Source organism: Palaemon carinicauda, chromosome 16, assembly GCF_036898095.1.
Source record: "Palaemon carinicauda isolate YSFRI2023 chromosome 16, ASM3689809v2, whole genome shotgun sequence".
In the NCBI taxonomy this organism is placed as follows: Eukaryota; Metazoa; Arthropoda; class Malacostraca; order Decapoda; family Palaemonidae; genus Palaemon; species Palaemon carinicauda.
This window is the reverse complement of record NC_090740.1, coordinates 25169433-25186584: the sequence shown is the minus strand read 5'-3', so window position 1 is coordinate 25186584 and position 17152 is coordinate 25169433. Positions and strand designations below refer to the sequence as shown.

At 36.2% G+C, this 17152-nt stretch overlaps 1 protein-coding gene across 19 annotated transcripts in view; it reads right to left on the bottom strand.

The window, feature by feature from the left end:
• Nucleotides 1-493: 493 nt before the first annotated feature.
• The window catches only part of LOC137655695 (ELAV-like protein 1), a 310530-nt gene continuing 293871 nt past the window's right edge, over nt 494-17152 (bottom strand). For 16 of the 19 annotated variants that reach the window (XM_068389671.1, XM_068389670.1, XM_068389672.1 and 13 more), the window contains one exon: nt 494-7956. In XM_068389671.1, the coding sequence (XP_068245772.1) occupies nt 7632-7956 (325 nt within the window). In that variant the 3' untranslated portion in view covers nt 494-7631. The remainder of the gene's footprint in view (nt 7957-17152) is intronic. The other 3 variants (XM_068389682.1, XM_068389683.1, XM_068389686.1) reach the window with 1 other exon arrangement.

Here is a 17152-nt window from a genome sequence, read left to right as displayed (position 1 = left end):
CAAAATTACAGTTTTATGAAACTTTTGTAAAACTACGATATTCGTTGATCTAAATACTAAAAGATAAGTCAATATGCATCCTTAATTAACCAAGAGGCAGAACGATTTAGAGTGCTTTTAATTTGTTTATCATTTTTTTTTTAAATCAATAGATTACCTTTACAATCTGCTATATCTATCTTGAAATGTGATATTCTGGAAGATCTTTGCATATTTATTTCAAGAATAAATAAACCAAGGTAAGAAACTTGACATTAAAATATCTTCAAGACCTTAATTTGAGAAGTACAATTTTAAGACTTTAATCTTTCACAGCCACTAAAAATACCATATCAAAGTTTCCAATCAAATAACTGCAATTTAGTTAGAACATGATGTACAGTGGTAATTGCCAGGAAAGAAAAATGCCAATTGATTAGTATATGCAGTTTTAGTTATGCATTTGTTAGTAAACAGGAATAGAAAAGAAGGAAGTGGTTAGTAAAACAATATATAAACATGTCTTGCAATAATTTATTGTTTAAGGTTTCAACATGGAAAAGTACAAATATTGCAATACAACCAAAACTACCTTTGGAAACGACAACAAGATCAATCTGCATCGCTGTGTACAAAAATTGGTCAGGGGCTTATGTAGCTGAGCCAGAGAGTTGTGCTTCTCAGGATACAAGGAGAGAATAATACTTAAAATTCTTATTTAGGGTTTCCAGCTAATCACTAATCAAGTACTTGTATCTATACTCTATAAAGTACACCAACATACTGCTCAATGCAGTTGAATGTGGTCCAAATGCAACAAAATTTTTGCACTGCAGTATTAAAGCTTTCATCATAAAGATCATTCTCCACCCCATGACCCTGCAGCGCATTCAACTCCCTTGACAAAAACACTGGTAAATAAATAAAACAGCTGTGGAAAGCTCCCTGGTCAACTTTTTTTATTTTTTTTTATTTTGTTAATTGTTCAGTACCTTGCCAAAATCACAATTGCCTCATTACGAGTGACAGGAAACATAAGGGCAAGAAGAACGCGGGTGGTGGTGGCATTTTGGGCTGCAGAGCAAAGTTTGGGACACCTTGCGGGAATATGGGAGGGGGAGGCAGGGGAAAGGGAGGTTAGGAAAATGATAGGTTAGTACAGAATTAGGGATATAGGATAATATAAGATATATCTTAAATAGAAGTGGAAGAATAGAAAGCTAAAGGATGGAGGAGGGTGGAAGAGGCAAAGGAACAGAAGAGGCTCGGCCGGTCGGCCCGCCTCCAAGAGCGACTGACAACTCAAAGAAAACGGAGACCGGATCCCAGCGAAAATTGAAGGGGGAACTTACATGAACTGGCAAAGAACTTATGATCTACAACTTTTAGTGTCTAAGACTGCTTGGAACACAAATACACGACAAAACCAATATTAATTACTTGGATAATTACGAGCAGTACAGTATTCAAACCAAAGTCAATGGGAGAGAATTTGGCCATTCCAGTTGTGGGCGTAGGGCACGTGGCTGGGCTGGCTGTCTCAGGGGTCCTCTTAGGCTCAGCATAAAAATTAGTTCTTACTTCATCTCAAATTACAAATATATCTTTTTATTCAATTAATTTCATTGCAAACATGTGACCAAAATAACCAAAATCCAACCCATGGCTCTACACTCGACAAGTTAAACAAGCAAACAGATAGACTAATGACACATTAAATATAATAAGATTAATAGTTAGACTACGGTAACTTATACAGAAGCGCTCATACTATATGCCTGTATATCGGATTATTACTCTAAATAAGAAGAATGATAATTATCAGGAGAAAAGTCTTACGTGCTAAAGATGTCAGGAGACAAAACTCGGGCTACCTGCTCTGCTGTCCCCGCCCATCAGCTTGGCCCTAGCTGTGACCTGCGCCAGTGTGGGCATGATGATGATGGTGGGCAAAGTGGTTGGTTTGTAGTAGTGGGTGGCTAGGCAGGGGCGGGGCAGCTTGGGACACACCCAGAGGTAATGTAAACCATACACACAGACACCTAGCGGCGGCACTCTACAGAAGCTGAACAGTACAGAAGGAGGAGGTGGGCCATTCCATGACATGTGGCGGCTTGACGGGTGGTGGTAGTAGCAGAAGTTTCCAGACTGCCTACCACTTGGGAGGGAAGGGGAGGGAGAGGGGGCAACAGAACAACTAAGTTGGCGTCTAAGGGCAACATGAAGAGTCAGCCCAGACCAGCGCTGTCAACTACACTCCCTAGCAAGATTATTACATAGTCAAAGTGCGCTCACAAACCCACTCACCTAAACCCCATAGGTCCTGTAGCCTACACTAAAAGACTGTATGAGTAAGAAAATGTGGGTAAGGGCTGTGGCCACACAGATTGCTATGTGGCTTTCTATCTAGCTCTTTTCTTCCAACATAGATTAAGAACAGAGTAATGTGTTCAGAAAATTAATGATGGTCATCTATCATTGACTGCCCGGAAGGCTGATACAAAAGTGATCTAATCCCATAATTATCATAGGGCTGGAAAGGGCGCTGATCGGGCCACCCCACACGCACCCACTACACCATCATGTACTTCATGGGGCAAATCAACACACGGCGGGTGTGGAAACATGACGGCCAATGCTCGGGTCACCATCCCCAGCGGTATTTGCTCAAAAATTTATCTTTAACACTTACAAAATAGTTGTGCCAGAGATGGTGTCCCAAGACTATTTGTAATAATAAAAATTTAGATGTGAAACCACTACTTCTCTTTGAATGACTTTTTTTATTATAATCTTCATATAGACTACTCTACAATAAGAGTCTCATAAAAGACATTATTGCATCATTTGTTGTCGAGGTATTCAGATTAGACCCCCTAAGTCAATAACAAGTTGCAGTTTAGACTCAATACAAACACAGACACAGAGAACATGGAATGATTGAGTGATAGCTTGCGAAACAACGTGGCACCAGAGAACTTCCCTCCGGGACGCACGCACGTCCACACGCGCATGCTCTCTGCCCTCTGACAACAAAACTGAACTCAGAGACCACAGAAACTGTGGTGGCGAGCACAGAGGCAAAAACAGTGAGCAGACAACAAACGGCATGAACCAAGCACCAAGACGGGGCATAGCGGGCAGCAGGTGGGGGCTGGCTGAACCGAGCAGCCCGTCAGCCAGAGTGGGAGTGTGGCGTTAAACCTAGTAGGCTACAACACACAAAGAGGAGAAAAGGTTTACATTACATATACAATAAATCCAAGTGTGGGAGACATGCGGAGTATGGGGTGGGTTGTAAAGGCTACTGGTGAAGGGATGAGCTGCTACTGCAAAAAGACCAAGATATGCCAGTAATTTGTGCTATCGGGGGGTCATTATTACATGCAACCCATCTCCTTCATCATTGCCTGGAAAACCAATTTTGTTCGGTAAACAATATCAGGGCCAGCAGGAAACTCCGCATGTTCCTTTCTAAGAGGAATAATAATATGAACAATATTCAAACTAGACTTGAATAATATACAAGAAGATGACAAATAGATACAATAATATATTATAAATTACGATACTAGATACGCGGTAAAATGCAAACTGAATGCATTGTAATCGACAAACACATTGACAGATTGGGTTTTACATGTGCGGCAGTAAACGTGATTAGGATGCCACGTCGCCATCACAAGCCAAGCAAATAATGCATTGGGTCATGACAGTGGCGGTGCGGCAAATCCGTCACCCTACTCCACCCACGTTACAAGGGCAGTGTCCGTCCACCCTTCTGGTGCTGCCGCCCACAGGCCTTGCTGGTATTCAACTGGACACATGAGCATCAGCATCAGCAGTGACAGACGGCACCAGGGAGTTTGCATCCGTAAAGTCCTTCACTCTGTGGCGCGGTCCGGTGCCGGACAGTGACCCGCCTGCCTAGTGTGGACCCGTTTGGTGCAAACTAGGGGAGGATCGCATGCCCAACATTCCTCCGCCTGAGCAGGTAAACTATATCAACTGTCCAACACTAACACCAGCGCCCAACTTTTCCTTTGAACAAACATTAATCTGAGATCCAATTTTTAATGCACCTTTGGTTACACTGAGTATAGGATTTATCGTGGGATACACGTGTTTACCATCTTAATAAATAAATCCTAAAACCAAAGTCTGTGGGTACTGATCCCTATAAAACTGAATTCAGGGAGGCAGCGCAGCCGACGGGCAGGCGCTATGGGTGGTATGGGCCTGAGAAAGAACTCTTATCAATGAAGAGTGCCTTCTCTAATACCAAACCCTTTCAAGTAACACCACCACCACTAAAAGTGCAGTAATGTTGTATCCAAAATGTGATCACTTTGTATCAAAAAATTTTCGTTCTATTCTATTATGGAAACCCCCATTTAACAATATAAACATTTTAAAATTTTCTTAAATTTTTTCTTAACATGAACAAATTATCAAAATTACATACCTTTAGCCTACAAAATCATCCATTTGAAAATCAAACATGGTGGTGGTGTTACAAGCAAAGGGGGCTAAAGGAATGACAGCCCCCTTCAATTGGGGGTACATACTAGGTAGTAGCAGCCCCAAACCCCATTGCCTCCTTACCCCTTGTGGCACCGCCGCCTAACCTCGCATGAGTGACCTTCCAGCAATCAACTAGAACGCAAATATCTGTGACGGAAAGAGGAATGTATCTGTTCACCTGCACTTTATTAACATCAAATCTATTTAACAAGAAGTACCATTATCAATATTAATCTATTTCGTTGATTCATTCATAGAGGGACAGTATGAATATTTGGGGGGGTGATAGCAATCTTTCATAAATATTCTCACCATAAAAATACCATCACAAACTACTTTTATTATTATTATCATTTTTTCAACAGTCCTAACAACATCTGTCATCATCTTCAAGATGATGACAGTTACCATAATAAAAACCATCTACCTATCCAGCCTAAAAAGACCAGCTTTTCCTGCACCATACCCTGAATTTGAACCAAGAGACCCAAAACAATGGTACCTACCTAAACACAATCCTGAGCCTTACACCCTTCCACACCCTAAAAACATTATTTTTTGGATGTTAGTAATTTTTCATTTCAAATGTTGCTTTCCTAATATTTTAAACTGGATTATGATAGAAATTTGTTGGCCTTTACAAAAGGGCTACTAATCACATAATTAAAGCCCCACAGATACAATTATTATAGACAAGTGCCGACAACTAGCTTTGGTACTGTATATAAAAAAACTGATAAAACTTGTTAAAACCCTCTATGAACAGAAGAACCACCGTGTCTGTTCTTTAACGGGTGCTTCGGCGGGTATATAAAGAGGAGTTCCGAAGACTACAATCTTGCTATAAAAATATCACCCGTACATACACATCTGACACCGAGTGAAAATGTTAGGGTTGTTAAATCTGACTGGCTTCAGAAAAATTACCCTTACGATAGGGTGTGTGAAGGGTGACATTTGCAATCAGACTGCAAAATTCGGAACTCTAATCACAACACTGCCATCTACATATGCTTAACTTATATCGATTGATGCACAAATGATAATAGCAATAATAATATCAATAAAAATCAATTATTATTATCATTATCATTATTGACTTATATATCGATTGATGCAGGAATGTTATTAGGGTTCTTTATCTAAATTTCTGTACAAAAATAGACACATTTTTTCTCTCAAGATAATCTTTAGGTTTGCATGGAAGTTCCCTTATCCTTACCTTGACAGCAGATTAGTACAGAAGGGTCGATCGTTAAGTAGCCTTATTGTGACACCTGCTCGAGGACCACCAGTACTTTGTGTGTGCTTAACTTGCGCGGTTTTATCCTCAAAAACCCAAAACAAAAAGAAGTCCCAAGAAGCAAACCAAGAGAACCAACTCAACAATATGATATACAACAGTTGGTAGAAGCCCTATAATCTCATCAACTGTGTGTTAACCTTGCCATTTGCTAACTTTCTTCCATACTGCTGTAAACACAATCAAGGCTAAGCAGCTAACTTTACATATGACCAATAAAGCCCTTATCAATATTAAATGCACTTCCCATCAACTTATCACTTCTTTTACTCTTAACACAGTGCAGTATTACCAAGTTATACAAAGACAAGGCATATTGCCAATATGAGGTTAGCCATTATTAATTTTAATCTAAAGCTGAAAGTAAATGACGAGGCTACTACACAGGTGGGAGCTTCAAACCAGGTCTGGAATCACACAATGACCAATACATACACCAGCAAAATACCTGGGTGCATACCACATGAAAGGCATCACCACAAACTTTACAAGTAATGTGTACAAGTCACTTATGCAACCACCAGTTCCCGGCAGTGCGATAAACACACGTGACAACCAAGGGACCCGTGCTGAAGCATTGTCGTGCAATGTGTTAGTAAGAAACTAAAAGGGACAAATAGTGTCAACTAAATAAAAACGCAAACTCAAATAAACAAACTAAATTTATTTCCCAGCCACACAGAACTAAAATGTCTATTTCACATATGATTTTCACAGAAATAAAGGATATGACAATCATAAAAGATAAGAAAACATTTTCTCACAATGTGGAAATTACTGAAAAACATGAAAACTATACGTACTAGGAAAATCAACCTACTATACATAAATGACTTGAAATAAAGACTAGAAAACTTGCTTATCATTCTAAAGCAAGACCACAAACTAAAAGAAAAAAAAATGAGATTCTATTGCTGTTCTCGATTGAAAAAGTAAATAAACAAAATACTAAACTATTCCCTTTAATAAGGTAAAGAAAAAAATACTATACTATTTTTTCAGAGGCAAAATAATGCAACATTACACTTATCTTTTCAAGTGTACATTAGTAAAGACAATAAAAATACACTTAGCCTTAAATATGAGATAAATATCAATAAATAAGAACGCATATTCGGTGGGTGTAGACAGGATGGCATGAGAATGGGTATGACACAAAAACAGATACCCACACTAGCCCATACGCCTGTCTACACTCACTTCGAGTAGCGCAAACCCATTCACACAAGGTTTTGAGGACTCGACAACTTACAGTAGTAATGATATCAGCGGTAAGTGGCATTCAATAGATACCACTACTGGCCTTAGTGCGACTAGCACCTTGTGATACATCCTCACTTAGCCGACTAGTTCTGCTTTGGGATAATCAGATCATATGACTCTTGATAAACTGTTAAGTACGCTCTAATATACATATATTTGGATGGCTGGGGGCGGATGTATGACGACCTCCCCGCGAGAGCACCTCACACATAGTGCGGCGGGGAATGTGGGGCCCAGTCCGGGTAGCAGGGGGCCAAATTAGTTTCATTTCCTGTTGTAGGCCCCAGTAACTGCAGTGGATTCTTTTTCTCACTTTCTTCACTGCTGCTCCTGACTGCTGCCAATTGCGGAGTGGGACACCCTGGGGTCCTCTGGACCTGACTAGCACATGACCCCCTTGGTGTGGGTCAAGCTGTCGTAGGGGGGTCGTATTTACCACACCCGCCACCGAGAGGAGACAGTGACGTGACGGGCGGTGCCAATGCTTGTTGAGGGCAACAGCTGGGGCGCCCCCGGGCTGCAGGACGGTGACTGAGCCCGGACGTCAGGGAACACACCCACCTTAACTCTTGTGCTTGTTGGTCTTGAACGAAACTTGGAGGACGCGGTTGCCAAGGGTGTAGCCATTCAAAGACTGGATGGCAACTACAGCTTCATCATAATTCGTCATGGTGACAAATCCAAATCCTTTGCATTTGTTCGTCTGGAGGTCCCTGATAACCTTTACGTTCTGAACTGCACCAAAAGGTCCGAAGAGCTGCCATAAGATGTTTTCTTCAGTTTCTGGTGCCAGGTTATACACGAATATGCACCAACCGGATCCGTTGAGGGCACTACCAGGCAGGAGGGAGTTCCCCAACAGGTTATCACCCGACCCGGGGGAATACCTGCGGAGAACACCATCCCTAGTTAGCATCAAGTAATCACCTGTGGCACTCACCCACTGCCCTTGCAAGCACACTGTCATTCTTACAACACTCAGACAGCCTGTTTAGATATATATGTAGTATATTATATAAGCAATAAAAATAAAAACTGGGGTGAGTCTTGAAAATACTGCTAATATGATGAAACTAATTTATATTGATTACTTAAAATTGAAAAAGGCTGTAACTATGACAAGAAAGTAACAAGTCGTGGTACAGTCACCCCTCCACCCATGCTAATATATGACACACCTGGCATTTTGAAGAGCAATGGATAAAAAAAAGCAATCATACTCATAATTAACAAATAAATCTAAAATACTCAATCAGAATCAAAATTAAAATAGATAAGCCAGGTCTGTCAAAAACATTTGTCATGCTAGTCAGGCCTCTAGTAGGCCACTAGTCGCAGGTCAAACCTCCCCAGTGCCACCTGTGGGAGCTGCCAGCAGGGATGCTTGAAGCATACAACAACCACAAACTATCATTCCTCTATTCCCAAATAGAAAAAAATTATTAACAGAAAGACAATTATTACTGGCTTGTGCATTAAAATGAAACTCAAAAATAAAATAGATTTACACATTAAAGAGAAATACATTTACACTTCATACCTACCCACACACACTAGAGAAATACATTTACACTTCATAGCTACACACACACACACTAGAGAAATACATTTAAACTTCATAGCTACCCACACACACACTAAAGAGAAATAAATTTACACTTCATAACTACCAACACACTAAAGAGAAATACATTTACACTTTATAGCTACCCAAACACAATAGAGAAATACATTTATGCTTCATAACTACCCATACACAATAAATAGAACACATACATAATGTCTGTATCACATATTCTTTCAGATACACAGTAAAACTATATCCAACTTATCACATAAACTCAGAACCTTGTAATAGATGCGCACATGCTTTCTTTTACCAAAAATTAACTAAAATGTCTCAAAGAATTGAGCTAAGTTTTAAGAAAAATAATTGAAAGACTGTTAGAAGTACAAATAATCTTATGTTGACAGTTCAATTATAAGAATTTCACTAAGAAAATTTAGTGGAACATCCTAAATGCATCTACTTGCTCATACTGCAGCATTTCAGTAAGTGGTTTAATTACAACAAAGTACTTATAGATTCTCAGAGGGCTGACCCAAGGATGGACAACTACAGCAAAATTAATTCTAAAATGTTATACAATTAGGTGAAGAGACCAAAGAAAGAACAAAAGTAAAATGCAAAAAAGTAATGTTCTGTCATTAGATCGGGGGAATGAAGGGATATACCAAGAACCTTGAAAATGTTGTCCCTACCTAGCAATTAAAAACTAATACTGTATTTTATTCTGTTTTACATAAAGATGTTAGACTGCTTCAACTTTCATCCTAAGACCTGTCAACTATGTGGCTTAAAATGGCAAGAAAAAGCTGTGAGACAATCTTAAAGAGGAAAGTATATAATTTACACTTATGATGTGGTTTATGAGTTTCTTTAAATTTACTCATCGCCACAATTTTTTGAGTTTCTTTAAATTTACTCATCGCCACAATTTTTATCATGGAACACTGACAATATTACAACTTTGCCCTGATTATCTTTTGCAATAAAGCCTTGCACTCTAAAATTATGATGACATAATACAATTACATTAGATGATAAAACTTCAATAGGTTTTAAGATGGCCAAACCTCCTCCAATCATGATAAAAAAACCCTGAATAACAAAAATGTTTTCTTTAAATAAAATTTAGTTACACCAAAATTAAAAATTAATTTCATTGAAAAGTAATCCCAATTCAAACCTTATAAATTTCTTTCATATACTTTAAATCTAGCTGAGGAGGACTAACATACTATCGCACAAATTAAAAAAGTTACCAATATCTTGTAAACATAAATTCATTCTTCACTTCAAACATAAAAATTATCTAAAACCAAACTTGAAAGTTCTTGACTTTAATGCAAAAGACAAAACGGATTCGTCACTGAAAAGGAAAACTGGAGAAGAAATTGGATTGTTATGAGAAAAGCATTAACAAAAGCAATTTACGTACCACCATATGGTAAGGCCAAACAATAGGTCAAGCAAACTCAATTCTAGGAATCAAAACTCCACTAAAATCATACTGATAATTAATTTGCAAAAGGTTATCCATAAACCTATATTCTATCAAGATCTATTTTGTTGAAAAATTAACGATTTTTCTGTAATTCTTGACTGCCAGCACATCCACTTTATGCAATTTTATTTTCCTCATTTTCCAGGAGACAACCCCAATGAACTGAACCGAAGGATAGCCTACCCAAGAAGAAAAGTAATGGGAAACAGGAATGATCATCCACTCAGATCATATAACAATTCCCTATATTTCAAGTAGTTTCAATAATATAAATATAAAAAAAAGGTATTGATGGACATATGATTTAAAAGTAAACTGCACATACTATAGTAATAAAGATTTCACTATACATTCAAGGGTTTAACAATACCACTATTAACTTTATATTCTTCTCTCTCATACGGCTGGTCCAAAGGTTTTGCTCATGTATATTTAATGGCTATCCAGAGCATATTGCATCATCTAAAGTTAAATTTTGAGCAGAATATTAAGATATACATTCTTCTAAGGTATTTACTAGAAAATTTTCCCGGTTAGAAATACAGTTCTAAATTGAATTACTGTACCTACACTAGAGTCATAGGTATTCATCAATGTCAAATAGGTAAATGCAGGAGGTCAGTTCATATAAATTCTTCATCTTCACTAATAGAATATAGTTTAAGTATGTTTGACGGCTATATAAATATTCTATATCCCTTAACACTCCAATTATCCAAATTTAGATTTATAAGAGTACTATACTATGCAGGACAAAGGCATGTAATCATTGGGATTTTTACCTTTTTATAGTCTTGGCATCACAGCACTCAGAGTTGCTTAAAATTATCTTTTTGTAACTTCACTGTTCATTTAATTCTATTCCCAAGACCCTAGTAATGTACAATGTTATTTTATGAGAATACAAGACTAGAAAACCTTAAACAGAACTTGAAAAAAAGTGATAGAAACATCCCACACAAATTCAGCATCAAAAACAGGATTACAAACTTTCTAGATACTGTAAAGTGAAGACCTCGAATTGCATGGGCTAGGTAACAGAATAAAAAGTCCACGAATACCCCTTACGATGAATAACTAGATTAATTTTCAGCCCTGAGAGAATAGACAAAAGTAAAAGTTATGGTAATAGAAAACCCCCATGTATTGAAGAAAAGCATTCAGTTATATAAAATCAAATAGAGAAGACAAAAAGCTATAATTCCAATAGGGCTTGAAAAAATCTCTTGTATAATAACAGTATGTTTCAATTTACTTTTCCCTAATATATAATTGAGTAAGTGTGTTGTTTTTCATTCAAGTCTTGTATAGACCAATGCTTTTTGTATCACGAGTTAAGGGCCCTTCACAATTACATCTGGAGTCCTTTTTGTGTGTGTGTGTGTGTTGTGTTTTAGTGTCGTGAATCAGTGTAATTTTGAGTTTCAATGTAACTCGGGAATGTCTCCAGTTGGTCATCTACCAATATTGTGTACTGTATTGTCTGACAGGTCTTTTACCTTTTGTTACTCTCAATGTGTAGACCTTGATGATGGTAAGATGAATGAATATATTAAAACTGGCTTAGGATAGGTTAAAAGAAATGCAAAGTGCAAGCAAAAATATTTAAGCAGGTTTAGCAAACCGAACTAGAATTTTGGGGCATCGAGTGTTTCTGAACCATCTACTGTAGGAGTTGCTAATGACACAGGAGACAATAATAAAAATATTGATCTTTCTAATGAGAGTAGAAAATCTTTCCAATCAAATAGGTTCAATTTTAGATTTGGTTAGTAATTTCCTTCAGTTCCTTGCATTTATTACCCATGTTGCTATCAACGAGTCCACTGTTTTGGCAGTAAATTCTGATAATTTATTACCATAACTACATAACTAATAACTTTTTAACAGCGTTGCGATTTTATGTAGCATTAACCGTTCAGTAGTCAAGACATTTGCCTAACCAGCACAACATCAGGGTTTCCAATTTGGACAGAATCTACATATTAGTGTAGATAATGATCTACTACTGAAGCAACATGATACATGTATGCAGTTTACAATTAACAAAAAACTTTAATATATTTAAAAAATAGAGTGATGCTGGAATGCATAAAGTAAATCTTGTTCTGAACATGGAAGTTTCTTTCGTTAATTTAGCTAGGCTTACACAGACAGCCGTTTTTCTCTTTTGCCAAGCTGACAACCTTTTCTCATCCGACATCTCTCAAAACAAAAGGTTACTGTTACTACCTACATGAAAGATCAAAGTACAGTATTCTACTTTGTAAAATATTACGAAAATTAATACATTGAATCAAAAATTACTCAATTCTGCTGATAAGAAAGCATTACAAAGACTTTTATGTTAAAACTTTCCTTCATTAATTTTAATTTACTAGTTTTAGTAGGTTAGGAACCATAAAAACAAGAAATTCCTCACTGGAATAATTTTAAAATTCCCGAAATGAGGAAATGGTCATCCATATTTAATCTTGATTTTAATTGACTTTGGTGCATTTTAACCATCAACTATGGAATAAAATAATGTCTGATGATCTTATTACTATTATTACTAATTAGGTTGCAACCCTACTTGGAAAAGCAGGATCCTGTAAGACCAAGGGCTCTAACAGGGAAAAATACCCCAATGAAGAAAGGAAATAAGACAATACAGTAAACTACCTAATTACCTCATATAAAACTCTTTAAAATCAGTAATAACATTAAAATATATGTCATATATAAACTATGAAGAGACTTCTGTCAGCCTGTTCAACATAAAAGCATTTGCTACTAGTTTGAACTTCGAGAGTTCCTCTTAACCAGTATCGAGACTAGTTTTGTAGAACTATTTGGTGAAAAAATTCAATTAAAAAAATGCATCACAAATGTATTACATAATTCATTTGAATTTAGAGAATATCTGTGATGCTATTTTCAATTATTCTTTTTGTTCTTCAAGAATGTTTAAATAATATTGATAACAATTAAGAGTGACATAAGCAGACAAATAATGCTACTTTTAGAGGGAAACTTCCTCTGACTATCCCCACTACATGCCTGTGTTGAGTACATATAATTTCAGTGCTTATTTTCATCCATAACTTGTTCAATATTTTAATACTTTGAAGTGTATATGTACCTATTTCAGTCTCTTAATAAATACAGCGCAACAAGGTGCAAATCATACTAAGTGTTAGTTATGAATATCATCCTGGCTTTTGAATATAGTGTGTATGTATGTATGTATATACATACACACAAATGCACACTGTATAAACATAGACTGTCAGACCCTGAAATTCACGGGATTAGGTTGGGTAAAACATACACCAGTGTATGTTGAAAATTCATGGATGACCTATTTCCTTATTTACCTAAAATAATACTTAATATTCATGGCAATAACATAGAATAGAAAAGGAAAATTTCCTAGAAAAGACAGAACAATTATTACCAAAAAAGCTTGAAAATTTAATTGTATAATAATATTAGTCTTAACTTACTCCCACATGTTATTTAGAATTCTGTGCAATACCCTATTTCGTGTCTTTTTGGCTAAGGTCATTCATTATGCGAGAGAGAATGCTACCTAACTGCAAATACATAAAAAACCCTGTGATATTCAAAATCAAATACAGCAAAGCATACTCATTTTATATAACAAGGGAAAGCAAGTTTACATTGATACTGTTATATGAAGAGAATTTACATGTACCTGCCTGATACTATAGGGACTTTTTGACCTTCCTACCAGGAACTGTTCTGTATTTGGTGAAATATAGAAAAGGAGAAAAACAGTTGCTTACCAATATCAAAAGAAAGAAAGAGAGAGAGAGAGAGAGAGAGAGAGAGAGAGAGAGAGAGAGAGAGAGAGAGAGAGAGAGAGAGAGAGAGAGAGAGAGAGAATTTGATAATAATGGGAGGCAAAAAACGGTAGTAACAAGTAAACGAAAGAGAATATGACTGCAACCACGGTTACGTTAAGTAAAAAATAGAAAATTTAAGCGATAACAGTTTTAACAACAAACATATTCTCTCTCTCTCTCTCTCTCTCTCGCTAATATATATATATATATATATATATATATATATATATATATATATATATATATATATATATATATATATATATATATATATATACACTGTAAATGTGTGAGAAAGGAAAAAGGAATTCGCTACTACAAAATGTTGAGAGAGAGAGAGAGAGAGAGAGAGATTAATATCACAAGTAAAGTATAAACTTTAATGTACTGTACAATAATATATTCTCATTTCAGTACAGAACATTACCTGTTGTATATTTCACACCAAAAGTGCACTCACACTTCGTAAGTGGAAAACAATCATTTTTGAGTTCATATCTATCACAATTTCTATGAACCCCCCCCCCCCAAACTGCTCATATAGCTTATTTCGAAGCTGTTTCTATGTCAATGTCTCGTAAGGTGAACATTTTTAATTTCTTTTCCTTTCAAAATGGCTCTCCTCTATCTAGTATCGAGTCAATCTTAAGGTTTACAGAAACTCCCTAGGTTTTAATGTCATATTTCATTTTTCTTTTAGTTATCATTTATCAACTACCCACTATTCAGAATGGGTTTTTATGATTTTAGGCAATTAAATGTTTTAAAGGGCGATGTCTTCTGGAATTGCTATGAATGCCAGTGAGAGTGGCAAAGCATACTGCCCACAAGATTGTTCTCTCTAGTTGTTTTGAGGAATGCTATTCACAACCAGTTCCTCATTTTTCGAGAGATGGTCATTTGATAGCTGTAAGCTTCAAGTGCTCAAAATGTAAAAGTAAAATAATTTCCAGTTTATGTGAAGTTCTAGAAGACTTCACAAATTAATTACCTTCAATAATGTTCATATTCCACTTGCCTTTCTTGGGTTTACAATACTGTAGTGAGCTTCATGAGCATTTACTACTTTTGCTTTGTTTGTCCTTCTTGAAAGGCCTATAAGTTTTTGTGTTAGGGGCAATGTTTTTAGCCTAACCTATCTCTTTTCAAGCCCTTGAGCAACTCCTGAAGTTTTCCCAACCAGCTAAAGTGTTTCCCTGGAAATGTGATCAGTAATATCCAACTTTCTTCTTCGGTCAGAAAAACAAGGATCACCCCTTCTAGATCATCAAGGCTCACAAATCTCTACTAATGGATAAATCTGTGGTGGTGTTTCCAGATAGCATGACAGCATTAGTATTGATTCCAAAGTAAAGGAACCAGGTCAGAATCCTTGTTCACAACACCAAAACTACTTTCATCTTTGACAAATTTAAGGTAAATAATTCTTCTACCACAGTTAATTTCAGCAAAAAGGATTCCAGATAATCCCAGCCACATTATCTCTCATCCTTTAGTGTTGTGGGATTTGGAGTTGGTGGAGAAGGCTTATATTGTGAACATGTTCGTGACTTCACTCTATGATAAATCAATGTTTTATTCACCAGGTTATTCCTTTAGCTTGGTAGGCAAAGATAATACTATAGGACTAGTCAAAACCTGGTTAATGTTTTCCAGGAAAAGCAAGACTCTTCGATGGCCCATTTTTGGCTGCAGAAGGTGGTTTTCAATTCTGTCACCTTTGGTATTCATGTCCATGGTGGTTGCCTTCCAAACTCCCCTCCCTGGTGGGGTTTTAGTCATCCAGCTACCAAGAAAGATTTTCCAAAAACCTCTTGCTCCACTTGCTACTGACCAGTGATAATTATTTTAGGATAGTCTACTGAATTTTTCATTATCTTGTATGAGAAATTTATCTATTGAGAATAAAAAAGGATTAGAGGTCCATACTAAACACCATGTTCAAATATCTAGGTTTAAACTTATCCTCTTCAGGATTATGTAGACTGTTCAGGTGAATTTTACTGTTAAATTTAAGAAAGAATTATTTTACAACTAAATCAGTTCTCAATTTAGTATTAGCCAATCTTTTTTGGCTAAAACAGTTTTCTTTGTAGCATTATAAAATCTTTTTAGAGGTAGTATCAGCTACACAACAGATTTTTTCCTATACCATTAGTTTTAGAGATGGGAGGATGATTTTCTCTTCACCTACTTTGTGGTAATTATTATTTCAAAACTAGCATCAACCTTTTAACATCCTCCTTTTTTTAAGAAAGGCAGTGATAAGTTGCATGAAATAATTCTTTATCCTTTTGAGTTTATTTAAGAGAATGAAATATCAAGGAAAATAAAATTTCCTAATTAATTTTGTGCATTTAGGGTTTCAGTATTTCTTGTTGAAAGTTTAGTGGATGGGACACAAAATTTAGATTAGAGTCGGATGAATGACGTGGGCTCTAATTAAAAAAGTGAAAGTGTAGCTAACCCCTTCTTTAGAAATTTTTTTTAGCAGCAGCTCAGTGGTATAAGTAGTTGGTTTTCGTATGGCTTATTTAAAATAAACATTTCTAAAAAGATATTTACTGAATATTGTAAGCTGCAGTAAATATGGGGACATAGATTAAATAAGAATTTGCTATTAATTGATTTCCTTGAACTTGCTTTGAATTATACTTTAAATTTCTTCAAAGAGAAAATTTAGTTTTAATTAATATTTGGGTATAAAATTTTAAATTTTACAAGTATATTAAGAGCATAACATGGAAACTCAATTATCTTTTCACTGTAATTTGTGATTGAACAAGATGAACCTCGGGTTATTTCCTATCTCTCCTTCTCTGGCCCAACTACATCAATGTATAGGAGTTTAATAATAAAATTGCATCATTTCCGCTTCACTTGATGTTCATAACATGGGGACCCCAAAAAAACTTCTATAAACTGACTAGTGATGCCAAGAGGCTGATGATCTGGTTTTGACTTCTAGACTAAAAGACACAGAACTTATGATGCACCGATACCCACAGTTACCAACAATACCCAGATTGATTAAATATTTGCAAGAGGCACTTTAGATAAAAGAGAAAAAAAATGAAGATTTCTGATTTAGGGTAGATATGAAAGCTTAAAGAGAAGCAATATAAAGATAAGATGAGTATAAAAATAAGTCACCTTATAATTCT